Raw genomic sequence first — 26,261 nt, forward strand, 5'->3', positions numbered from 1 at the left:
TTGGCTGCAGTTTATTCCAAACAGTGTTTCCACCACCCTCTTAATGGAAAGAATCTGCCTGAGTCACCTGTCACTGGTTTCTTAATATCTTGTTGGCATCAAACTGAGCAGTTTTAGGGCTCTGTGTACATCTGCGAGCTCCATGCAGGGGGTGGTTATTTCTCTAATACATTCTCACCCCTGCTCCGTTATTTGCCAGCACAAGCACTGCGTGGGATGGATTCTAACCTGCAGGAATTTGATCCAAATCTGTTGCAAGACTGGAACTCTGGAGCGACCGGGCACTAGTGAAGCCTGCTCGCAGCAATGGGCGGGGAGTGCAGGTATCCACAAAGGAGAGGCATTGAATCAAGAGTGCAGAGGAAGAGCAGTGGAAATGATTAAGGTGATCCAGTCGATTGACTGAAGCCCCAGCCTTGTTCCTGCGGAACTCAGTAAGAGTTTTTCCCGTTGTGTTCACTGGGAGATGAATTTGGGGCCCTGAATTAGGAGACATTAAGAGCTCTCCGCTAAATGACAACTAAAGATCTGTGGACATAGTGAAGTGTATGGAGCTGCGGAACAGCCTCCCACAGAAAATGCCGGGAGCCTTGTTGGTTGTCACTTTAAAATTAGACCAGAGGAGTTGCTGGAGGATAGATGGGGAATTCAGTCCTGCGCTGGCTGTGCGGCTTGCACTGGGTGATCTTGCGCTGTAGTGAGAGCGCTCCACCTCCCGAAGAGAGCCCTGGGATTGGAAGCCAGGAATTCCTGAGATTCCATAATCCTGGCGCTGCTGCATGGCCCTGGGGAAACTGTGATCTGCCTCTATGCCTAATGGCCACAAGAACACTGCTCCCTCCCCGGGCTGTTGGGAGGGTTCCTTGAACTAGTGTGTGCCCCACGTGTGTCAAGTGCTATCCGAACGGAAGACTTTGCATAACGTAATCCCCAGCACCAACTTCTGTGCGCTGAAAAATCACAATTGAAGAAAACCTTCACATTACCTCTGAACTCTCACCATCCTCACCCTGCCTCTAACACAGCGCATTGCAGCTGCAGATGTGGAGGTTCGCGAGAGGGTAGTAAACCTAGGAAACCGAGTCACAGAGGTAAAGTGACTTGCTTGGGGTCATGCATCAGGGTAGTAGCAAAGCTGGGAATAGACCCCAGATCTCCTGAAAAGTCCCTCCACTAAGTTTAATTAGTGAAGGTATTTTTGTTGCACGGCCAGAGCGCTGTGCTTTGATAACAGGAGGCCTGTCTGCCCTGGGGCCAGTACCTCTTTAAGTCTTGTTGATGCTGCATCAACTTCTTTGCTGCCAGCCTGGAAAGGGTGTAGTCCCCTTGCAAGTTCTCTTTCCACAGGGGCTTTCCGTAACTATGGCTTTAAAAAAAAAATCTTTGCAAATATCCTATCAGTAGGAAGGAGGCATTGGTCAGTTTGCTTCCTTTTGGTGTGGGCTGCCCAGCGTGTTGAGATAGCTGCTGTTCTGTCGGACTGGTCCTGTGGTGGTGAAATATACCTGACTTCTAGAGATCTCACACGAATCCTAAATGCTGGACCTGATCCTGTACCAAACTAAATTTTTTTTCTCTACTGTGCCTAGTCATCTAATGTAATGTTTCTCAACCTTTCTGATACCAGGGATTGGCTCGTTGCCTTCCTAAACTGTGTCAGGGAGATCTCAGCAACCGTCGCTGGTCCACAGACCGGTCGTTGAGAAACACTGATCTAGTGCATTTCCCTTGGCCAATACAGGATGGTTCCTTACAGATAATTTTCTAGTGCTTTGTCCAGTCTAGCTTTTAAATTTCTCAAACAATGGGGCTTCCACCCCTTCCCTTGGGGTCATGTTCCACAGGTTGATGATCTCCCAGTCAGGAACCTAATAGCTTCATATTCAGCCGAAATTCCTTCCTTTTCTTCATCCCATTACTTCTGGTTACACCCTGGGACTATTTCTAAATTTCGCTCCCTTCTTGGTGATTATGTTCTTTCTCTAAATAGCTTGTAACAAACTGATGCATGATACAGTTGGGATATGTTTTTTCCCATGAAACGTTGGGGAACGTATTTGCAATTTTATGTCTTGACTTCTTTGTGCAAAACTTGGCAGTAAGAATTGGTCTAGCCTATGTTCCTGAAGGTCCCAAGCAAATGTTTGTGTGCTATAAAGCTTTCAGATTTCCTCTTGACTTCTCAAAACAGAATTTAATAGTTCGAAAATTAATCTTTTTGCTCAAATGAAGATAATTTGAGAGCGAGCAACTTTTTGTAAAGTCCGAATAAAATGTGAAAACAATATTGAGACTTAGACTTTCTGTAAAAATTTCCCATACAGCACCACCTCTAGTGTCTTGCTGTGGATTTGAACTCAGGACTGAATTGATAATAGTTGGATGGAAGACCTCACTATAGCAAGTACTGTACCAGTTTGACCCTTCTGAGCTTGTGTGATCTAATGGGATTACATCTTCTGACTGCAATTTTTTTGACTGAACTTGGCAGTGGCTGTTTAAAAATAGGTTAGTGAAATTTGTAGGTGAGGGTGTCTGTCTGTTTCAACATGATGCTAATTATGCTACTTCACACTTAATGACTTTCATAGCAATATCTCAGAGCATCTTAATTCTTTCAAAGACACCAACTTCCTTATGAGGTAGACAGAATTCTATGTAGTTTATGAAGGGGCAAACTAAATAGGTTATTAAGTGACTTGCCCAAGGTCACAAGAGGTCAGTGGCAGAGCTGCGGCTATAACTAGCTGTCTGAGTGGGCCATAAGCGCACACTCTGCTGCTTTGCTTGTAGCAGCTTTGGATTGCGGTGGGGCCTCTGATACGGCTGATATTACACTGGAATGTTTGTGCAGTTGTTGTTTCTTTCACCCACTGAAATAGTCTCCCATGCAATAAGACAAGCCAGATGTGACTCCCAGTTAACAGTTGCCTTGTGATATTGCTCTCTTTAAAGGGACCATCTGCCACAGAAAACACCTCTAGTATTTTAATATAATCTAAGCAATGGATTTTAAAGTTGGCCATGCAAAGAAGTGTGTACAGCTGGGGTGCCCACGGCACTCTAAGGTGTGGGGTTTCAGTCCAAAAGCACTGTAACAAAGTGGAATAATTAGCCATCTTTCAAGTGTGATATTAAGTAGCTTGCCTAAAGGATGCCGCACTGCAGGACAGTATCCAAGTCAGGAATGGTACCAGGGTATCCTCCCTCCAACCCACATGCTCAGTCCACTAAATAAACCATATGTGATAAACTTTTGTCCTAGAGGTGGGTGAAACATTTCCGCAGCAGTTTGAGAGGTCGATAAATACAATCACAATCCTACCTGCATTTCCGATACCAGGTATGGTCTTCACTGACCATCCCTTTAGAGCCACACAAACAGTGACGCCAAAGAATTTTGTGACTAACTCTAGAATGTGTTTTGAATGGAGAAGGTGAGGGGTAGGGAGAGTAGTCCGGACTCAGTTGCTGTGTGCTTTACATATCTGTCCGGGGCCTGGTCCGTCTCATCCTCATGGGCGTTGATGTGTCCACGTCAGTGCGCTAACCTCTGTTGCATGGAGCCACCTCTCACGCTGTCTGGAGTGGCTCACAGCTGTGAGCGGGCCAGAAAGTTTGCCACCCCTGCTTTAGACACTCCAGTCAATCTTGCCACCCAGACAACTGGGCTTTTGTGACAGTGGTTACTTACACCAGCAATCACACCACACCAGGTTGCTCCCAGTCCCAAGGCACCAGTCACTTACCTCAGATCGGTTGGTACTCCAGATCTTACACCAAGGACCATGCTGATAGACAATCTATAGTAAATGAACTAAAGGGTTATTAGCTAAGAAAAGGAAATGAGTTATTACGAGGTTAAAGTAGGTAAATAATATATGTACAGGTGGGTCACGGTTTGTAATTCCAACTGGTGGCAGTGATGTATTAAACAGCCAGTTGCCCAAAAGTGTTTTCGGGGTACCCGGATTGTGTCTGGGGATCTCCTCTTTGCCTCTGATACACTTCCCTGTAAGGGTTCAAACAGTCCAGAGACCAGGATCTTTCCCTGAACCCCTACTCACAGCTTCTCAGCAGTGGGAGGAGGAACGCCGCTTTAAAATAAGGCTGTTCTATGGTATGATGTCACTAGCGCGTCTCTGAGTGCTGCCGTGGCTGGCAAGGCATGAGATGGGAAGCCGCTCAGACCCTAAGTAGCCTGTGGCTCTGAGCGAGGCCTGGTTGGTATGGACTGAACGTTAATATCCACTATGAACAAATGCCCTTTGAGGCAGGGGCGATGCTTGATACCCTATCTGAGAGGTGCCTAGCACACAGTGCTATAGAACGGGTAGCTGGGAGCATTGGCCTTTGCAAGGAATTCTGGTCTTAACAGTCGATCAGCGAGTCGTCTGATTTCAGACAGGGACTAAGCGTGATCCCCTGTGTTACGGATGCCTGGACCGTTTCCCTCTTCGCTGCTCCCCGAGGCTGGTGGGTTTTGTGGTATTTAAATAGCCCCTTCAGCAGATTTAATTTTTTATTGGCACTCGTTATGCTTTTGGCGAGTTGCTTTAGCACCCTGTCGTGGCAGGATCGCAGCCACGTGGGAGTCTGCCATTCATGGGCCATTACCCCACATGCCTTTCAAGGATGTTAGCTGCTCGGTGCCATGCTCGTTATAGCCATGGGCCAGACTACCTGCTTGTAATGTAGCATGACAGGCGTTTGAGGGGAAGACGCATGCTCGTCCTCTGTTAGCAGAGGGTTCTGCTGTTATGGCTGAGTCTTGAAGTGAATCTTGGTGCTGCTGCAAATAGGCAGCCCCAGAGGCTGAAGCCAAAGAACAGGTACAGCGTGGTTAACGCTAGTGCAGGCCCGTCAGCACGGCCTTGCCAGTATCCCTGGGTCTCTGAGCTGGAAGCCCCTCTAGGCAGGAGATGGCAGCTCAGACTCTCAGCATGTCTAGCCCTTTGACTTCCTCTGAGCTGCGGCAAGGCAGCCAGTTGGGTTTCTTTGTGAAGTAGTCCGGTTCCTCGTGGACTGGTACCTAAGGGCAAATGGGGAGTGACCAGTGCCCTAGGGGAGAAGGGTGCATTGTGCTCCAGTTTACTAGTCAGCCTAGTCCTGGTTGTTAGGAGAGATCAAATCAGTCTCCTGTGAATAAAGGCACTGCAAGTCTGCTAACTTGCTGCTAGTGTGCTAGTGAGCAAGGCTGCTTTACATGTTCAATAGCCCCTAAGTATGTAATTGGAAGCCTCTCCTACTCTTGGAAATACCCTTATAGGGTAGGCGGGTGGTTTTTACCATTGCATCAGGAAAACCAGCCACACCTCGCTGAGACCTCCGAGCCCTATCCCAGCCTGCAGCTTAGCACCTGTGCAGCCATCCCATTGTCGAAGGACAGGAGTGCCCCTTTCTGTGTAGCGGCCCCCTTCCTGGACACGTTATGCCCATGAGCTCTCGCTGGTGCTTGCTCCTTCTGAGCAGAGTCAGCAGATGTTAGGGAAAATACAGTGCTGATGTTTTGAGGCTGTAGGCTCCATTTGCATTTCTGCCCCTGTAAGGTCAAAATGCAGCTCAGTTACATTTTAACCGGGTAATTTTACTTCAATCTGTGGCATAAAATTAGAAACTTACATGACTCCCCCCGAAACGTTTTTGTATTATTTCATGCAGACCCATATTTCATTTGGATCTTAAATTTTACCAATGAGGCTTCCCTGGATAAATCAGGACAGTCTCAAGTGGGGAGTCAGGACTCCTGAGTTCTATGCCCAGTTTTCTCACTGTGGCATTGGCCAAGTCACTGCACCTCTCTGCCTCTATTTCCTGATCTGTAAAATGGGGATAATTACGCTGACCTGTAAAATACTCAAGATCTATGGGTGAGACGTGCTATGTAATTAGGTGGTGGTGGTGATAAACTTTCCTTTATAATACAGGAAGCTCCTCTGCTCACACACGATTAAAAGAATGAAGTAATAGTTACAAGACTCCTCCTTGCTTTTCTCCAGAATTCTCTGATAGGACACATCATGTTTTGCATGGTGCTCTCTGTCATGTATCTCAGAATGTTTTGCAGTAAAATAAAGGTGAATTCCCCTCTTCTTCTAGAAGGCACCAGCTGCAGCAAGATATTTCAGCTGAGATTTTAAATGGAGGGTGAGGAGATGGGGCAGAGCGATGCAGGGCAGCGGTGCCAGATGGCAATGTGCTCGCTTGGCTCTCTGGTGCGTTATCTGCTTGCAGAACCTGCAGTGGCTGGAGCCATCCGAGTAGTGGGGATAGACTTGATCCAGTGACTTCTCACTTACTCTATACGTACCACTGGAGGCCCAGCTGTAGTATAAGCCCTGGTGACTCTGCATTTCTCTGGATCTGTCCGGGGGTGCGGAGGGGGGATATCTTTCGCAAGTGGGTGGTTTGTGCTGACTTCCATCATTAGCATATCTCTGGGGATTTCACTGCCTCTCTTTCTGATGTGGCAGCCAGCAGCCCGGGGAGAAATGTTGCTGGCAATTGGAGGGGGCAGAAGGAACCACATGTATCCTTGTTGGGGATAGGTGGGCTGGGGGTGGGAGGAAAGGGTCTAAATGCTTTCCCTCCCTACCTTGCAGGAGATGCAGGTTCCAGAAACTCATCTCTCAGTTCTGCTACTCATGTCTATAGTGGGTCCAGCCATTGATGGAGGATGAGTCCATCAATGGGTATTAGCCAGGATGGGCTAGGATGGTGTCCCTAGCCTCTGTTTGCCAGAAGCTGGGAATGGGCAACGGGATGGATCACTTGGTGATTCCCTGTTCTGTTCATTCCCTCTGGGGCACCAGGCACTGGCTGCTGTCGGAAGACAGGACACTGGGTTAGATGGACCTTTGGTCTGACCCAGTACAGCTGGTCTTATGTTCTTATGTCTCTCTTACTATGAATTACTCTCAACCTAACACACTTGTGAGCTAGGTAGGGGATTAACTGCCACCACCACTGAAACTCAACCACCTCTTGGGTGGAACATGGCAATGGTCTAACAGCAGCCATGCAAGACGTGAAGAATGCTCCATCCAACCTCAACTGCAAGAGAGACTGAGGGACTGAACAGAGTTCGGCGTTTGACCAGCAATTTGTTTACCATCACCTCTTTAAAGATATCATTGCACCACTTAAATGGTCATCAGAACCTCTCTGGATTTCCTCTGAAAAGACAGAGCCATCAGCAGCACAGCCCCCTTAATAAAATGCTGTTGGCATTGGACAAACGCCAAGCTAGAAGATTGCAGCCTAACCAATTCGCAGCACTTCTGCAGCGTCTCTTAGTTTGGTCTCATTCAAGTGCTGGTCCACTTGTCTCACGTTTACTCTTGCTGCACTGGCAGACTTACAGACATGGATGGTTTTCAAAGGCAGGTCTCCTTCACTTTGCCCAAGATGCTGAAGGCAGTGAGCAAGCTGCAGTTGCCGCCATCAGTCTTCAACTGTGTAAAATCTTGTTACAAAGAGGACTGTGATCAATTGTTCTCCATGTCCACTGAGGGCAGGGCAAGAAGTAATGGGCTTGATTGGCAGCAAGGGGACTCTGGGTTACATACTGGGGAAAACTTCTAGCTATAGGGATAATTAAGCACTTGGAACAAGTTACCTAGGGAGGTTTTGGAGTCCCAGTCATTGGAAATTTTTAGGAGCAGGTTGGACAAGGGAGGGTCTGATTTACTTATTCCTGCCTCATTGTGGGGGGCTGGACTAGATGGTCTCTTGAGGTCTTTCCCACCCTACGTTTCTGTGATCAGAAGCGGTGCAGAGAGATACTTTCCCTCTGTTTTTCATACTGCGTTGAGTAACCTCACCCAGCCTTAAGCAAAACACAGACCAGATACTATGATCTCTACTCCGAGCAGTTATAGTAAAGCTTTACATTCGCATTAACAGCTCATGTCCTACTGCAAACATTTCACTGGCAGCCTCCCTTAGAGGGTTTGCAGATGCTGGGACCTGAGTTGTTACAGCCCTGATGTCACAGGTTGTCCCGTCACTTGCTGATGGCATTGTGTGGTATACACCCCGCAGGAATGGCGCAGGGGGGCCCTGCTTGTATTTTAGGTTTGAAAGACTTACCAGATTTTTGTTTGCATAAAAACAGCAATAAATGGCTGCTTATTGTCCTGTTTTAACAGGAAAGCTGAACCGCCAAAGTTGTGTGCACCTAGTTGTGAAACTCAAACTGATGGGGCACTGTGGTGCGGGAAGGGGTGGTGCCTGTGACTTATTGCAGAGCGTGGGATCTTATTTGATTTGCAGGATGTGCTCCTGGATACATTGGGCGTGGATGCTGCATGTCTGTAGGTACCTTCCCTGTAATCTGACCAACAGGAGGTGCTATGGCTAGAACAAAGCAATGTATCTGACACGCAGGGTGGTGTTTTGTTGTCTTATGCTCCTGAAGTGCCCCCGGAGGAAATTACGCAGCATAAACCCGGCATGGGAGCTGGCGTGGAGACACTTCAGCTGCAGGACTTCTTGGAGGGAAGTAGGTGTGTACCCAGCACTTTCCTCCTGCTTGCTGGGATAGTTTTCCTAAGCAGCATTGCGGAGCTGCTGTTCTTGGCCGCATCCATCCAGGAAGGCACCGACCACGAGTCTGTAGGTATCCTTGTTTGGACGCCGAGGGCAGATGGGGCCTGGTCCTGAGCTGCTCCCATTGAAATCAGCGAAAGTTGGCAGTGCTCAGGGTGTCAAGGCCAAAGCTGGGCTGGGCTGAAGGAGCGTTCCCCCCCTCCCAGGTGTGAAAGGGCAGCCCTGCGGGGCCAGTGTTCGGCGGCTGTCCCAGTGCAGACGGTGCCGTTTGGCACTGTGACCTGGGAAAATGTTCCAGGTGGGCTCTGAAGCTAGCCAGTCACTTGACAGAGATGCCAAGTTTCTAGGGTGACCAGACAGCAAGCATGAAAAATCGGGACAGGGGGTGGGGGATAATAGGAGCCTATATAAGAAAAAGACCCAAAAATCAGGACGATCGCTATAAAATCGGGACATCTGGTCACCCTATAAGTTTCTGTTAATTACTTTGTATTATGGTAGCACTCAGATGCCCTGCTTGGGGTCATGGCCGCATGGTGCTGGGTGCTGTACAGAGGCATAAAGACAAGGGCCTGCCCAAAAGACATTCTCATCTGATTTTGTAACCAGACTCGAGGGAGGACCAGCTGGTAGGAGGGAGGGGGAGGGTAATACGATCAGGCTGGCAGCCGGATGGCTCTGAGTTGTGAGGGTTTAACCCTAGAAACACCAGCTTCTCCCACTACCCCACTGTCATTGGCAGGCTGGCTGGAGGGATTTGAAGGAGATATCGGGGTAGTGGCCTTAAGGGCGCCATGGCATCTTTCATCCCCAGGGATCCCAGAAAGCTTCACAAACTGCACAGGAATCATTTCAAATGCTGTTGAAATTCAGCCATCTGTGGGGCCGCCCAGAAACCCTCCACAGCAGTTTAGGATGGGAAATGAAGACAGTGGCTGGGGCAGTAGTGGTCGGTCTGTTGTCGCTCTGCAGTTTAGGTCTGGGTTCTGTTGAACTAGATGCTGTGCAAACACACACAGACCGGTCCCTGCCCCAAGGAACTTGCAGCCTAATGGATACTGCAAGAGACTTTCCCCAGGAGACTGGGATTAAGGTCCCCCTTGTACGTAGGTTCCATAGTATCTGAGCACCGTCCAGTAGTGTGATACGTGCACTTCACATCTGTCACCTGTTTGTTCCCTCGTCCTCGCCCAAGGGGGCGGGGTGTGTGCACTGGAGCCAGGATTGGAATAAAGAAACTCTTGGCTTCCAGATATGTGCTTGGACCATGCAGCTATCCTGCCTCTCCCATACCGCAATGGTTTTCTAATAGACACTCCTTAGGGCAAAATCAAATTCAGGCACAGGGCAGGCGGGTTGGGAGAGCTAGTCAGTTACAGTTTGGGCACGGGGGGCATCTGCTTTTCAAGTCGAGCCTTAATTTTGAATTTCCAAGCTCTTCTTTTAACCACAATCTTCTTTTAGAAGGTCTGAATTGACTTTGCAGTGTAGTTGTAGCCATGTTGGTCCCAGGATATTAGAGAGACAAGCTGGGTGAGGTAATATCTTTTATTTTCTGTTCTCTCTCACCAATAGGACTTGGTCCAATAAAAGATATTACCTCATCCATCTTGTGTCTGTTTGATGGGATGGATTGCACCCTCAGCAAGTTTGCAGGTGAGACTAAGCTGGGGGGAGCGCTAGATATGCTGGAAGGTAGTGATAGGGTGCAGAGAGGGACCTAGACAAATTGGAGGATTGGGCCAAAAGAAATCTGATGAGGTTCAACAAGGACAAGTGCCGAGTCCTGCACTTAGGACAGAAGAATCCCAGGCACCGCTACAGGCTGGGGACCGACTGGCTAAGCGGCAGTTCTGCAGAAAAGGACTTAGGGGTTACAGTAGATGAGCAGCAGGAGATGCGTCAGCAGTGTGCCCTTGTTGCCAAGAAGGCCAACGGCATATTGGGCTGCATTAGTAGAAGCACTGCCAACAGATTGAGGGAAGTGATTATTCCCCTCTATTCGGCACTGGTGAGGCCACACCTGGAGTACTGTGTCCAGTTTTGGTCCCCCCACTACAGAAAGGGTGTGGACAAATTGGAGAGAGTCCAGCGGAGGGCAACAAAAATGATCGGGAGGCTGGGGCACATGACTTATGAGGAGAGGCTGAGGGAACTGGGATTGTTTAGTCTGCAGAAGAGAAGAGTGTGGGGGGGTTGATAGCAGCCTCCAGCTACTTGGCTGTTCTCAGAGGTGGCAGATGACAGAACAAGGAGTAATGGTCTCAAGTTGCAGTGGGGGAGGTTTAGGTTGGATATTAGAAAACCCTATTTCACTAGGAGGGTGGTGAAGCACTGGAATGGGTTCCCTAGGGAGGTGGTAGAATCTCCATCTTTAGAGGTTTTTAAGGCCTGTCTCAACAAAGCCCTGGCTGGGATGATTTAGTTGGTGTTGGTCCTGCTTTGAGCAGGGGGTTGGACTAGATGACCTCCTGAGGTCTCTTCCAACCCTAATCTTCTATGATTCTATTCTATGTTAATAGACTAGTAATTTTTAAAATGTGATCAGTTAGGGCCTTCCTCTGGAATGCACATGTAGTATTACTATGGAGGGTAATTTGTCTTAATGTGGACAAGTTACTTAGTGGAAATAGGGTGAGAACTGAATGTAGGAATATGCCTTAAAATATGGTATGCATCGGTAAAAGGTCTGTTTACAAATGGCACCTTCATGCCCTGAGTTGTGTGCATATATGAATCTCATCAACCCACTGACCCCACATGAGCCCTGGGGGACACACTGTCCCATAGCCAGCCCCGGATTCTGGGCTGGCTCAGACGTTGCCAGAAAGCTTGTAACGTCCTGATTGCAGCATCTTTGTCCCTGGTGGTGACCGAGCTCTGGTTGAGGTGGGAGGCCTGCCAGCCAGTTTCTTGTCTATCAGCTTTTTGTAGCATAACTGAGTCTCATGTGGAATCCCCCAACATCCTATGTAGAGCCCCTTGTCCACGATTAGCCTCCATTAGTGTCTGGAGGAAATCCTTGCTGCGCTTGTACCTACTGGGCTCTGGCCTGCTGCCCTTATCAGATCAAAGCTGTCATGTGTCCTGTCTGTGTGTGGTCTGAGAGCCTGGGCCTCCTTCATGCGTAAGGTCAGTGGTCCATTAGAACACTTAGCTAGCCAGACAGCAAGCAAAGCCGGCTAGGCTAACAGCACACTGTGTTCATACAGCATGTAGGCCTGAAGAGAATCCTAGGCACTTTGCAGTAAAACATGGTCCTTAAAAATTCGGCCTTTCGCTTTATTAGCCTGGAGTGGTGGAGAAGTCGACACCGGGTAGGGTAGCAGCAGCTGGGAAGTGTGGGGGAGGAGATACCTAAAGCAGGAGGAGGGAGCCAGAGCATGGGAGGAAGGAGATACCACAAGCCAGTTGTCCAGAGAGCTTGGCTTCCTCTCACCAGACCACTTAAGCTGTGTCAACGGAGATCCACCCTCTGGCTGTGGGATGGAACTTCAGTCCTTTGTGGAGAGATGGTCCAGGACTGGGGGGTCAGGAGACCTGTGTTCTGTTCTCATCTCTGCCAGCGAGTTGCCATATGACCTTGGGGAAGTCACTTTTCCTCTCTGGGTCTCTACGTCTCCATTTTTGGAATTGGGATCCTAAAACTTGCCTCACCTCATGAGGAGGGTGGAGAGAATTAATTCACTAGCTTGTCCAGTGCTCCAAGTTCCTTGGACAGAGGGTGCTGTGGCAGTGCAGGTTGTGTCCTGGGAGTGAGCTCGGACCACACCCGCTCCAAGGAGAACCCCCCGCGCCCGCTCTGAGGGATGTAACAAAACTGATGGCAGCTAAGCCTCCATGCACCAGGGCTCCCTGGCTTGTGAGAAGCAGCAAATGAAATCATTTGAAGAGCAGGCTGTTTGCATTGTCTTAGTGACTAGGTGCTCTCCCCCGTGCAGTAATGTCAGCTAATTCCCCGAGCAGCCGCGCAGACCTGATGGGTTCTGTTTTCCTTCTCTCTCTTGCCCTCTGAGCTCAGTCCTTTCTGGCTCATTGTTCTTGGAAATAACAGACTCTTCTCCCCTCTTCTCTCAAACTCCAGGTGGCACAAGCTACATTCCAAGGCCGGGAAAAAGGAGAAGGAGCGAGGAGAGATCCAGGTCACCATCCAGTTTACCCGCAACAACCTGACGGCCAGCATGTTCGACCTTTCCATGAAGGACAAGCCCCGGTCTCCCTTCGGCAAGCTGAAGGACAAAATGAAGGGGAAGAAGAAATACGACTTGGAATCTGCCTCTGCTATCATCCCCAGCAGCACAGGGGCCCTCGACATGGAGGAGGACTACGAGCTAGGGCGCAAGAAATCCAAAGGCAAGGGTGGTTTCTTCAAGAACAAGCTCCGCAAGTCCTCCCTGACCCAGTCCAACACCTCGCTGGGCTCCGACAGCACCGTCTCCTCAGCCAGCGGTAGCCTGGCGAACAACTTTGGCATAACCGTCAACGTTCCTGAGGGAACCAAATCCCCGAGCAGACACAGCAGTCTGTCCACAGAGCACTCTGGTAAGAGGACACTGATTTTAATCACTAAATAAGGGCCTGCCTAGGGTACTTCGGGTACTAAAAGCGCTGCTAAACAATAATAGAATACCATTTATTTACGTATTTTTGGATGTTTTCTACATTTTCAAATATATTGATTTCAATTACAATACAGAATACAAAGTGTACAGTGCTCACTTTATATTTTTTTATTACAAGTACTTGCACTGTAAAAAAACAAAAGAAATAGTATTTTTCAATTAGCCTCATACCATTCCTGAAGTGCAATCTCTTTATCGTGAAAGTTGAGCTTACAAATGTAGAATTATGAACAAAAAGAACTGCATTCAAAAATAAAACCATGTAAAATTTTAGAGCATGCAAGTCCACTCAGTCCTACTTTTTGTTCAGCCAATTGCTCAGACAAACAAGTTCGTTTACATTTGTAGGAGATAATGCTGCCTGCTTCTTGTTTACAATGTCACCTGAAAGGGGCAATGTGTATTTCTCTCTCTCTCTCTCTCTCTCTCTCTCTCTCACACACAAGGTGTGTGTCTGTCTCTGTCTGCTATGCTGTCTCCCCTCCCTCCTGCTTGTGTTGCTTTGATGAGAGGCTACCATTAACAACGTGTTAACCCTTGAGGGCCCAGCCGAGTGCTAGTTCATCGTTTAGCAGCAAGGCATTCCCTGGGAAATATCCCACCCTCTGACTCCACCACCTCAACCAAGCTTCACAGTCATCATAGCTGTGAACAGTATTAAATTGTTTGTTTAAAATGTATACTGTGTGTATATCTATATAATATATAGTTTTTTTGTCTGGTGAAAAAAATTCCCCTGGAACCTAACCCCCCAGTATTTACATTAATTCTTATGGGGAAATTGGATTTGCTTAACATTGTTTCGCTTAAAGTCGCATTTTTCAGGAACATAACTACAATGTTAAGTGAGGAGTTACTGTATATGCATCCGCGGGGAAAAACCAAATCACATAGCGTGGGAAGGTCTAATCTGATGTGCACCATTTAATGTCAGGCAATTCTGCAGATTGGACTCTACAACTAATTGCAAAAAGCTGTTGTGTGTCTTCAGGCACTATATGACCTGGAAATGGGAATGAATGCAGGGAAAACTTAAGTCACATTTTCCCATCCGCCCTAATGTCCTCAACTAAATTGACTGTTCTTCACAAAGCAGTATGTTTGCATAGTCGTTGTAGTGAATCTTAGAGGAGCAGTCCTTCCCCATGTAAAATTTGAAGCCATGCTTCAGCACAAATCCACATACCACTATGATCTTTTCAGATAGTAATAGAGGCAAGAAACTAACTCTGAGATTTATTTCAAAGGAAGGTTTTATCCTCCTCCCTTGATCCTTCAGTGAGATCATATTGCTACTCTTGGCGAGACAACTATCGCTTCCATAGCAGTGTGTTCATGCCCTAGTCTCAGTATTTATTGTAATTACATTATGTGATCAGGAGAAGCCACAGCTGGGGTTGTGAGGGTGGGAGTTGGAGCAGTTTCACTGATACCTTCAGCATTGGCAGGTGGTAGAAGGCCATGTTGCTGTGTGAAATATCGGGGTTCAAGGCAGATGGTCTCATTTGGTGCTGTTTTTTTTCCCCCTTCTAGTTAAAGACTATCTGCCTTCGCCAAAATTAACCCACAAGAGAGCATTCAGTGATGAGATCTCCCAGGTTAATGTGGCAGCGGAGCCGAAAGCAATCCAAAGCCTGAAACCAAAGAATGACCCTGTCTCCAGATCCTCTCTGTGTGTCAATGGAAGCCATGTTTACAGTGATGAACCTGCACCAAAGAGCCCGATGTCTGGCCTACCGAGCTCCTCGCCGCTGTCCCTGCCTCTACAGAATATCGCCAGAAAGTCCGAGGAGGGTTTCCATGCTGGCTTCCCTCCTCCTAACTCTGAAGACCTGCCATGGGGAGCCAGCAGCTTTGAGAAGGGGCAGCAGAAGGACGAGCCCAGATTCCTTCCCTCTCCTCCCAGCTTAGCAGTACAAGAGGAGAACAAGGTCTCAACCAAAGCTGTAACCCTCAGCAACCATCTAGGCAGAGCCAAGTTGGAAGAAGGCAGCCGCTTAGAGACCAAACCCATGCAGATCGCAACTCCGATGGTCTTCTCCATGGAGGTGACGAAAGACAAGCCCCTTGAGGAAACCAGAAAGGAAGACAAGAAGTCCAAGGTCAGCCTCTTCCACCACGGGGGCACCAAAAGTGATGCCGGGAACAAGAGCTTGGGAGAGAAGCTGGGATCATCCCTGACCGTATCTCCACAAGTAACAGCTGCTGGAGATGAGAAGAGTAAGAGCAGCAGCTGGTTTGGATCCAAGGACACCAAAGAACATTCTCAGAAACCCAGGTCAGTAAAACCAGGATTCTGGGCTATGCTGAACTGCTCCCTACAGTCACATTTCAGAGGCCGCTGTAGATCTTTAACCAAGCTGCCCCAAGATACAATCTAAAAAGCTGTGCCGTTACGACGTTGCTCCACAGTGTAAATGGAACGGTGATCCTCAATTAGATGTACTTTCCAAACCTATTTTCTAGCCATGCTGTGATGGGAAAAAATACTTCCAAGGGGCTATAAATGTCCGTCGGTGTCTCCTGTAAGGGGAAGGCTGGTCTTGTGGCTAAAGCACAGGACTGGGAGTTAGGAGCTCTGGGTTCTGTTCCTGCTTCTGCCACAGATCCACCATGTGAGCTCAGGCAAGGCAGTTCCCCCTTCTGGGCCTTTGGGATGATACAATTCTCTCCGGGATGGAGGTTTAACTCAGTAATGTTTGCAAAGCATATTTGAAATCCTTGGTAGGAAAGTGCTATTAAAATATTATTCCTAGGTAGCTAACATTCCCTTTGTAGTTCCTGTTGCACCCAGTTGGGATCTTGGGGATCAAGGTAGCTAGTGACCGGTGCATTGCTTATAAGAACATAAGAAAGGCCGTACCGGGTCAGACCAAAGGTCCATCTAGCCCAGTATCTGTCTACCAACAGTGGCCAATGCCAGGTGCCCCAGAGGGAGTGAACCTAACAGGCAATGATCAAGTGATCTCTCTCCTGCCATCCATCTCCATCCTCTGACGAACAGAAGCTAGGGACACCATTCTTACCCATCCTGGCTAATAGCCATTTATGGACTTAGCCACCATGAATTTATCCAGTCCCCTTTTAAACATTGTTATAGTCCTAGCCTTCACAACCTCCTCAGGTAAGGAGTTCCACAAGTTGACTGTGTGCTGTGTGAAGAAGAACTTCCTTTTATTTGTTTTAAACCTGCTGCATATTAATTTCATTTGGTGACCCCTAGTTCTTGTATTATGGGAATAAGTAAATAACTTTTCCTTATCCACTTTCTCAACATCACTCATGATTTTATATACCTCTATCATGTCCCCCCTTAGTCTCCTCTTTTCCAAGCTGAAGAGTCCTAGCCTCTTTAATCTTTCCTCATATGGGACCCTCTCTAAACCCCTAATCATTTTAGTTGCTCTTTTCTGAACCTTTTCTAGTGCTAGAATATCTTTTTTGAGGTGAGGAGACCACATCTGTACACAGTATTCGAGATGTGGGCGTACCATGGATTTATATAAGGGCAATAATATATTATTATAATATATATAAAGGAGGATGCACTCCCTGATCTTTGATTCAGGGTGGCACTGTGCTGCCCAGGAGGGTGATAGGTGGGTAACTCTGGGTAATGTGAGTGAACCCTTTTGAAGTGGCTGATCCCAGCTCTGCTGTTTCCCCCTTTCTTCCTGCTTATGCATCTCTGATTGCTCTAGCATAGCGTGGTGATTCATCCTCTACACAGGTGCAGGAGTCTGTGGCACATGGAACTATTTCAACCTTGTGCCCCTTATATGCTGGTTATATCATGGAGATGCAATCCCACCCCCATCCTCCTCATTCTTCTTAATTGTTGAGTTCTTGTGGGGGTGCTGAGAACCACTGAACCAAACGGTAAACCCCGTGTCTGATGGAAACCACTTAAAGCCAGGGGGTGCAGCAGCATCCCGAGTTCCATGACCTGTGCATTCTTGTCTGCCGTTTTCAGTCCAATCTTCCTGCTGATATTGTAGGGAGCGAACCCACTCACCTCAGCATTCACTGACTTTAATAAAAAGGATGACTGCTCTAACGCTAACCGGTCGCTTATCCCTGGTCCATCAAGGAAAATAAATTCTGAAGTACATTTGCTTTGCTGTGCCTTTAGCTCTGCATGGATCCTGCTGTTTTTAGGAATTTGTTTAGGTTTGTAACATTGCCTGGAGTGGAAGCAGGAGGAAAAGTTTGTTTGTTCTTTGGAGACTCAGGTTTTAAAAGAAATAAGAGGGAGTTTTGAGAGTGCTGGTCTAGGGCTGCCTAAGAGGAAAAAACCCTGGTTTGTTTGAGGTAAGGGCCTGGGGTGCTGGAACAATTGGTTCAAATACGAAAAGGGTTTCTTACAATGTTATCAGAGCGCAACAGGTTTTGCTTCCTGCAGCCTGAACAAGGATGATAAAGTGTGGCTACCTTGCATGCTCATTATGAAGGGGAAAAAATAACTCTCTTCCCTTGTACCCCTGTGGAAAATGCTACAGTTGCAGAAGGCCGTGGACACATGGAACCAGATTAAAGGGGGGAAATTATAAAAGGAAAAAATAAAATCACTTTTCAAAGACATTCCTCACCCCACAGACTTCCACCTTACATTATCAGAGCGTCGCTCCCATGGCAGTTTGGGGCAGGGAGCTGCTACATCTGACCATCAAGTCAGATGTTACAATTAAAGTCTTACTCCTTGCTAATTGATGGGCACTTTTAAAAGAGTTTTACCCACTAAATGACTTCCTGAGATCCCAACTCCTATTAAATGTCTATGAGACTTGGGCAGCTAGGTTACTTTTGAAATTTTTACCCAGTATGTTCACATCTTATATTTCTTTCATCTTGGAGCAGGAAACTAAACTAGTCAGTTTTTAGTTAATTTCACTTTCTGCTTCGGAATTGCTAATTCTATGCTGACTATACAGTAGAACCTCAGAATTACAAGCACCTTGGGAATGGAAGTTGTTCCTAACTCTGAACAAAACGTTATGGTGGTTCTTTCAAAAGTTTACGACTGAACAGAGACGTAATACAGCTTTGAAACTTTACTGTGCAGGAGAAAAATGCTGCTTTTAACCATCTTAATTTAAATGAAACAAGCACAGAAACAGTTTCCTTATCTTGTCAAATCTTTTTTTAAACTTTCCCTTTATTCTTCAGTAGTTTACGTTTAACAGGGCCCTGTACTGTATTTGCGGGTGGTTGTTTTTCCTCTGCCACTACATGATTGCATCCTTCTGGTTCCAAATGAGGTGGGTGGTTGACCAGTCAGTTTGGTTTTGTCTACCTGTAAAGGGTTAACAAGCAGTACCTGTGGACACCTGACCAGAGGACCAATGAGGGACAAGATTATTTTCAAATCCGTGGAGGGAAGATTTTTTCCCTGTTCTTTGTTTTCTTAGAGAGTCTCTCTTGGGAATTAAGAGAGTCCAGACATCTTAATCAAGTCCTCCCAGGTTTCTGCAACAAATTCTTCTATTCAAGCTAGTGAGTATTAGCAAGGAACTAGTATTCTTATACTTTTATTTCTGTATTTGCAATTCTGTGTTTTGCTATAGAATTTCTTTAAGTCTGTACTGATATTGCTTTTACTGAGAAAGGGGGAGGGAGAATTCTCTCCAGAGATTGATAAGTTTAGACCCTGTATTGTTCCATCTTGGTTACAGAGACAGTGACTTTTCTTTTTTAATCTTTAATAAATTCTTTTCTATTAAGGACTTGGTTGGTCTTTCCTTGGGTGGATTCTCAGGGAAAGAGAAGGGGGAGGTATCCCTCTGTAGTTAGATCCCGGTATCTCTCCTAGGAAAAGGGAGGGGGGAGGAAGCAGGGGGAATGGTTTATTTCTCCTGGGTGTAAGAACTCCATGGATTTGGGGCTCTTGGAATCCCCTAGGATTTTGGGGAAGGACTGTGTCTCAATCCACATATCTGATTGAGTGGTGGCAGCTTACTAGATCTAAACTAGGATTTTAGTTTAGAGGGAAACCAGTGCAGGTCCCCACATTGGAACCCAACAGCTCCAAGTGGGGGTGAGACCTATGACAGTAACGCTGGGGTTCTATCTCTGTGCAGACTGATTTGCCAGCACCCTTGTGCTCTATGGGTAGGGCAGTATTAGCCACATTTTACAAGTGGGGCTACTGAAGCAGGCAGGTTTAGTGAAGTGTCCAGGGCCGTGTGGTCAGTCAGTGGCAAGCTCTTCCCGCTTCACTTCTGATGTAGTCTTCAGGAACCACAGCACTTCTCCATTCAGTAACCAAGAAGCAGCTGAGCAAGTCAGCAGCAGGTGTCTTTCTGAGAGAAAACCTCCATCCAAGCTTTCCTTAGAATGGTGATTTCCTTTCTGCCGCCTCTTTTTGAAGCAGAGGAACCCCAGCTAGTCAACTGAGTAAACAAGTAGAACTTAACATGGGTATTTTAAAGAGCCTAGGAGCATCCTGGACTAACCTGATTACAGGCAACTTGACAATGTCACAAGTGAAGGCCTTGGCTTGTAGTTAATGTGTGGGTGGCTCCTAGGTTTGGTAATGGAACACCAGACCCTCTGAACTCACCAGCACCTAGTTTCTGTAGCAGTCATGGAATTCTGAGCCAGGTGCAGATAAATTTAAACTTTCAGGTTTTATTGAATTCAGTAAGAAAATTAAATCACTATTGGGTCCTTCTGTGTCAGGTTTAAATATTAACAATGTACAGTGTCCCTCCATTTTCAGCATGCAACTTATTTTTGGCTCAGGTAGACGTTGACAGGGATGAAGTTGGCGGTTTCAGTGTCTGGGTGGGGTACTGTTGGGAGCTGGGAAGCCATGGGGGAAGGGCAGTTTAGAATTGGGGGAATAAGCACAGTGGCTGGAGGATTTTTGATTAGTTATTTTTGTTGATGACAAAAAATAGGGGAAACCCTCCAAGTAATGCAACCTTGCCCAGTTGTCCTGAAAGCTTACCAGGCCAGGTCTGAGATCTATTCACCCACTTTTTTCTTGGATCATCATGGGTTAGGACAGTGGTTTTCAACCTTTTTTCATATGCGGACTCCTAAAAAAATATCAAATGGAGGTGCAGACTCCTTTGGAAATGTTTGACATAGTCTGTGGACCAGCAGGGGTCTGCGGACTACAGGTTGAAAGCCACTGGGTTAGAATGATCAAATGAGTATATTTTAGTGACCAAGGGCCAACAGAATAGTGAAAGATGTCATTAAATAGGATTAATTTGGCAAATAGAGAAACTCAACCCATTAACCCTAAAGTGAGGTTATGGTAAAAACACCCACCACTTTATATCTTCAAAGGGCTTTAAAAACCCCTAACTACAAACAAACTCAATTAGCCTAAAGAGAGACCACCCTGAGCTATTGACTAATAGCTGGTGACAGCTCTGTCCAATTTGAAGTCTGCTGCACACAGCTTCTGCCAGCTCTGTGACTCTCCTGACCTAATTTGGCCAACCTGCTCAGCTGGACATGTTAAGGTGTTGGATTCAGCACTGCCATACACCTTCTGTAGCCATTTACACCTGTGCAAATCGGGTGTAAAATGCTACCGCTGGTGAGAGAGGGAAGTGCTGCCAGGTAACATTTTGTACCCACCTTGCGTCCATGTGACACAGAGGTAAGTGACATCATGCCATGGAGGGTAGTAGAGAATCGGGCCCCATTGTTTGGCCCGTGTCGCTGCCAGTCTCATTGTGCAGTCCCACTTCAGTGAAATGTGTCACCACCCCAGCACTGGAGATGGCTCCAGGGCAGATGATGGAAGCAGCCCTGAAATAAAGCCTTACAACATCCCTGGGAGGTGTGCCCCTCCCACTTCCCAGGTGGGGGAGACAGCCAGATTTTCAAGAGTGGCCACTGAGTGGTGGGGGTACCCCTTTTTTGGGGTGCCCCGTTAGAGACAGCTGGGGCCCGGTTTTCAGAAGTGCTGATCACCTGGAGCGCCCCTCGGCCTCAGGTGGAATTGGGAGCGCTCAGCACCTCTGAAATTCAGGCCCAAGGTGTGTCACGTCAGGTACTGCAGATCAGTGGTTCCTCCTTTCTGCTTGGGCCAAAGCGACTTGCCCAGGGGCCTGGCTGGGGTCGGTAGCAGAGGTTAGACCCGCCTCTTGCCCACAGCCTAGGAGACTGCAGAGGGGTGAGGGATGACTCCGCTTCCTCACGGCTGACTTCCTGTTTCCTGCCGGGCCTGCCTTTCCCAGCCAGCCTGGGAAGGGCTGGGATGGCCTAGGCCAGCCGGCACCAGCTTTCCCCAGCCGCCGCACGGAGTAGCCACCGCCCTGAGGTGGGTGGCTTGGCTGACGCTGTGTGCAGGCCCTCGCCTAGGCCAGAGCTAGCATAGCCCCTGCTGGGGAGGGGGAGGGGGGAGAGATGGGAGATGTCCAGGCCTGAGGAGACGATCAAATGGGTGGGGGGGCTCCCTCGCTGCCCTGAGGAGGAGGCGAGCTCCAGCCCGCCGATCTGAGAACAGAGCTGGGGGGCGTTGCCACAGAAAGGCCTCGTTCCCTTCCCCTCCCTGCCTTGGCGACGGATTTCCCTGGGACACCGAACGCTGAATGGCCGGTGGGTGGTTCTTCGCTGCCTGCTTATGTAACAGCTCCCAAGGCCCCGTTCAGAAACGGAGGCTCAGCATTGGGCTGCTCAGGTTAGCTCTGTGCTCTAATGGCGCCGATGTTTTTAACGCCCTTATTAAAAATGCCCGTAGCGCCCCTCCGATCCCTTAACACTCACTCACGCCTCCCCTCGGAGAAGGACTGGGAGCTCTTCGATTGTATGCAGTGTAGTTGCAGCTCTTAGATTGACTTTTGTTTCACCCCTTCTGCATAGACTGTTTCCTCCCCACCCCTTATGTTTAAAACACTAAAGACTCCCTCGGACGTGGGGCCTCTGGGGTGCTCACTCTGCTGCTCCCAAGGGGAGCGGGGGGAGGGTCCCTCCAGGTGTGTGTTGGGAGAGCAGAAATCCCATTGATCAGATGTGCGGCATATGCTCTGAAGTCTTTGCCAGTGAAAGTGATCCGGAGACCTACCTGTAACTAATCCCCACTCCGATTACTGCTCTTTCCCTCATCCCCAGCCCTGCAACACGGCTCAGAGTCCCTTGGGGTGCTGCTGGGCTGGGTGGCCTCAGAAGTCTTGGCTTGGCCCTGGGAAATTATATAGCTGCTGCCTCTGGTCTCTCCCTAGAGGATTCAAAGGCATTCAAGTGCTAGTTTTCCTAGGGTATGGGTGCTGCTGGCAGAGTTCTGACTCTATTAATGCCCACAGCAGCACAGGGAGCAATTTTTCCACTGTTATTTGAGGGGAAAACGCCTGATCTTTGTTTCTATTATGGTTGGAATTTGAGCCTTGACCTCTGTGCCTCAGCTTTTCCATATGCATGTGGTTTTATTTCTCTTCTAATACAGATTTGCACTCCTTTTGCAAAGGAGGGGAGGGATAGCTCATTAGTTTGAGCATTCGCCTGCTAAATCCAGGCTTGTGAGTTCAGGCCTTGAAGGGGCCACTTAGGGATCTGGGGCAAAATCAGTACTTGGTCCTGCTAGTGAAGTCAGGGGGCTGGACTTGATGACCTTTCGGGGTCCCTTCTGGTTCTATGAGACAGGTATATCTCCATATATTATCGTCTCTGGATTGTGAGTGCCTGTTGAACATAGTGCAGTGTTGCTGTACTCGCTCTGAAGAGCAGACTGGGAACTGTAGGAGAAATCCAACTGATTATATGTTGGATCAAGATGAGGCACTCGAGTTGCTCGTATTTTTTTTTTTAATCAAGAGAGAGGCCAAGATATACAAAAGACTGCCAGACAGTGGATTCCTTTCTCCCCGCATTTATTTATTTATTTTGACTCATTGATCTGTATGTGCCTTTTATGGGAGTAGCTGGGTTAGTCAGTATTTTCAAAGAGTGGTTCTCAACCAGGGGTATGTGTGCCCCTGGGGGTATGCAGAGGTCTTCCGGGGGTACATCAGCTCATCTAGATATTTGCCTAGTTTTACAACAGGCTACAGGAAAAGCACTAGCTAAGTCAGTACAAACTTAAATTGCATACAGACAGTGACTTGTTTATACTCCTCTATATACTATACATTGAAATGTAAGTACAATATTTATATTCCAATTGGTTTATTTTATAATTATAGTAAAAATGAGAAAGTCAGCAATTTTTCAGTAAAGGTGTGGCTGTGACACTTGTATTTTTGTCTGATTTTGTAAGCAAGTAGTTTAAGTGAGGTGTAACTTGAGGGTACGCAAGACAATTCCCAAGAGGGGTACAGTAATCTGGAAAGGTTGAGAGCCACTGTTTTGAAAAACAGTGCAGACCTGTGCGTCCAGGCTGTTGCAAATGTATGCTTTCCCCCCCTCCCCCGAGCCCCTGGCCTCAGATCATAGTCTGACAAATAGCTGATATGGTAGGAAGAATTGGGATGCGTTTCTTGGAATGTTTTCTACAGCTGGCTATGCCATGAGAATGTGAGTGGGGGAGGAAGAGGGCTGGGGCTAGGGAAGGGAAATCTAAACTCTGATGCAAAAACTTGCCTGGTAATTGCTCAAGCAAGAGACTCAAGGGAGAAGGTTTGTTGCTGATTGAATTCTGACTGTGTACTCTGTGCTCTGCAGACCTAGAGAAACTCCTGGTCCCTGCTGCAAGGAGCTTACAATCGAAAGACACAGGCAGCTTGCCTGTAATAGAAGAAAATCCACAGACTGTGAAGGAAGCCCTGTTGGGTATCAGCAAAGGGCTTTGAGGGGTGTTTTATGGTGGGGGTAGTTTAGTCAGTGGACAGACAAGAAGGGGGGAGTTTCAGGAGAAGGGGTGGTTTGGAAGAAGGCACAAAGGGGAGAATGGAAGGGCTAGTTTAATAGAGGCTCTGGGGGAGTGTAGGCAGCATGACTGCTTTTAACAGGCTTGCTGGGAGCTCATCTTACTGTGGATGCTGTAGACTGACAGGCCTTGTCCTTTGCTCTGCCACTGGCTCACTGTAAGACCTTGGGCAAGCCACTTGACAGTGTGCCTCAGTTTCCTTATTGCCAAAATGAGGATGATGCCTCCACCTTAGAGGAAGGGAGGTGTATATAAACTGCTAAGTGCTATTATTATTCCTGAGTCTGATGACTTGAGGTGTTGGAATTGGAGTACTGTAGAGAGAGAGAGAGAGCGGAGACTTAGCCTTGACAAACTATCTGTCCTGCTAGAGCAAAGTGTAGTCCTGACACCAGGACACTGGCTCTTCTCCGAAAGTCTAGGGAGGGAAGCTAAAGGAAGCGGATTGACTGGCTGCTGGGGAAAGGAGGTAGTTACTGAGTGCCTGTTAGGTGCCTGGAACTGTTTACTGCTGTCCTGCAGGAGGGCCCAAAGACCCCAATCCGATTGGGCTCTCTTTGTGGATGGGTACAGTGCCCAGCCCAGTCAGAGAGGCTCTTGCCTCAAAGAGTCTGCGATCTGGATGCAAGTGACTCAGTGAGTGATTTGTTTCAGAGTAGCAGCCGTGTTAGTCTGTATCCGCAAAAAGAACAGGAGGACTTGTGGCACCTTAGAGACTAAGGCTATGGCTACACTGGCGATTTGCAGCGCTGGAAAGCCTCCACCAGCGCTGCAGTTAGTTGTGGCACACCTGCACCACTCCAGGCGCTGCAACTCCTGGCCTGGCTGGGCGGCTGTACACTCTCACTCATGGGGAATAAGGATTCCAGCGCGCTGGCTGCGCTGGTCATCAAGTGTGGCCACACACACACCAGCTGATTTGGCCTCCAGGGAGTGTATCCCCCAGAATGCTTTTATAAATTTTTCTTTTTGTTTTTGTCTTTTTTTCTCTTTTTTTTGTTGTTGTTGTTGCTCGCCGATCGCTCCTCTCTACACCTGGCTGTAAACAAAAAATGAGAGAAGAGGCAGAGGCAGAGTGAATGAAACAGAAATCAGAAACGATCGCGAACTGCTGCTTGAAAAACAAACACTGAAACAGCAACAGATCACAGCAACAGGAGCTACCTGGCTGTGAGAGAGAGAACAGAAAGGCAGGGAAACAGTGTTGTTGGCAGGCTGTTAGGGTTTTTGAACATTTTGTGATTTTTTTTCTCCTCTCTCCTCTCTCTGTCACAGTACACCCACAGGAGGAGGGCAGTCAGGGCAGGAGGCAGGGTTGGCAGAGGCAGGTTTGATTAGAGTTAAGACTAAGGGCTCATGAACATTTTTTGATTTTTTCACACAGTGAGCTCAAACACACATCCTCTCAAAAAAATTCACTCTCTACTCTCCCCGCTGTCACACACCCCCACCACCCTCCTCACCCTCCTGAACCCACTTGACTGCTGGTGAGCACTAGTGCTAGCTTGAATGCTGCAGCACCAGTGCTGCAGCAATCAAATGCTGCAAATGTGGCACCACACCAGTGGCTGTGACTGTGGTGGGCCACACACTGCAGCGCTCACAGCTGGATGACCAGCTGCAAACTACCAGCAGCAACCAAACCTACCAGCTGCCCTAACACATTTATTTGAGCATAAGCTTTCGTGGACTACAGTCCACTTCATCGGATGCATAGAATGGAGCATATAAGAAGAATATATATATATATATATATATATATATATATATACATATATATATATATATATATATATATATATATATATATATATATATATATATATATATACACACACATACAGAGAAGATGCCATACCAGCTCTAAGAGGCTAATTAATTAAGATGACCTGTTATCAGCAGGAAAAAACTTTTGTAGTGATAATCAAGATGGTCAATTACAGACAGTTGACAAGAGGTGTAAGGATCGTTATCATAAGGAAATAGATTCAAGTTGTGTAATGACTCAGCCATTCCCAGTCTCTCTTCAAGCCAGAGTTAATGGTATCTAATTTGCAAATCAATTCAAGCTCAGCAGTTTCTTGCTGGCGTCTGTTTTTGAAGTCTTTCTGTTGCAAAATTGCCACCTTCAGGTCTGTTACTGAGTGGCCAGAGAGATTGAAGGGTTCTCCTACTGGCTTTTGAGTGTTATGATTCCTGATGTCAGATTTGTGTCCGTTTATTCTTTTGCGTAGAGACGGTCCAGTTTGGCCAGTGTACATGGCAGA

General features: G+C 47.5%; 1 protein-coding gene across 5 annotated transcripts in view; it reads left to right on the plus strand.

The window, feature by feature from the left end:
• The window catches only part of RAB11FIP5 (RAB11 family interacting protein 5), a 98,906-nt gene that overhangs the window by 46,705 nt on the left and 25,940 nt on the right, over positions 1-26,261 (plus strand). For 3 of the 5 annotated variants that reach the window (XM_039540216.1, XM_039540215.1, XM_039540211.1), the window contains exons 2-3: positions 12,635-13,092; positions 14,706-15,450. In XM_039540216.1, the coding sequence (XP_039396150.1) occupies positions 12,635-13,092; positions 14,706-15,450 (1,203 nt within the window). Of the gene's footprint in view, positions 1-12,634; positions 13,093-14,705; positions 15,451-21,709; positions 21,732-26,261 lie in introns of those variants that run through there. The other 2 variants (XM_039540212.1, XM_039540213.1) reach the window with 2 other exon arrangements.

This window comes from Mauremys reevesii, linkage group 5 (genome assembly GCF_016161935.1).
Source record: "Mauremys reevesii isolate NIE-2019 linkage group 5, ASM1616193v1, whole genome shotgun sequence".
NCBI lineage: Eukaryota > Metazoa > Chordata > Testudines > Geoemydidae > Mauremys > Mauremys reevesii.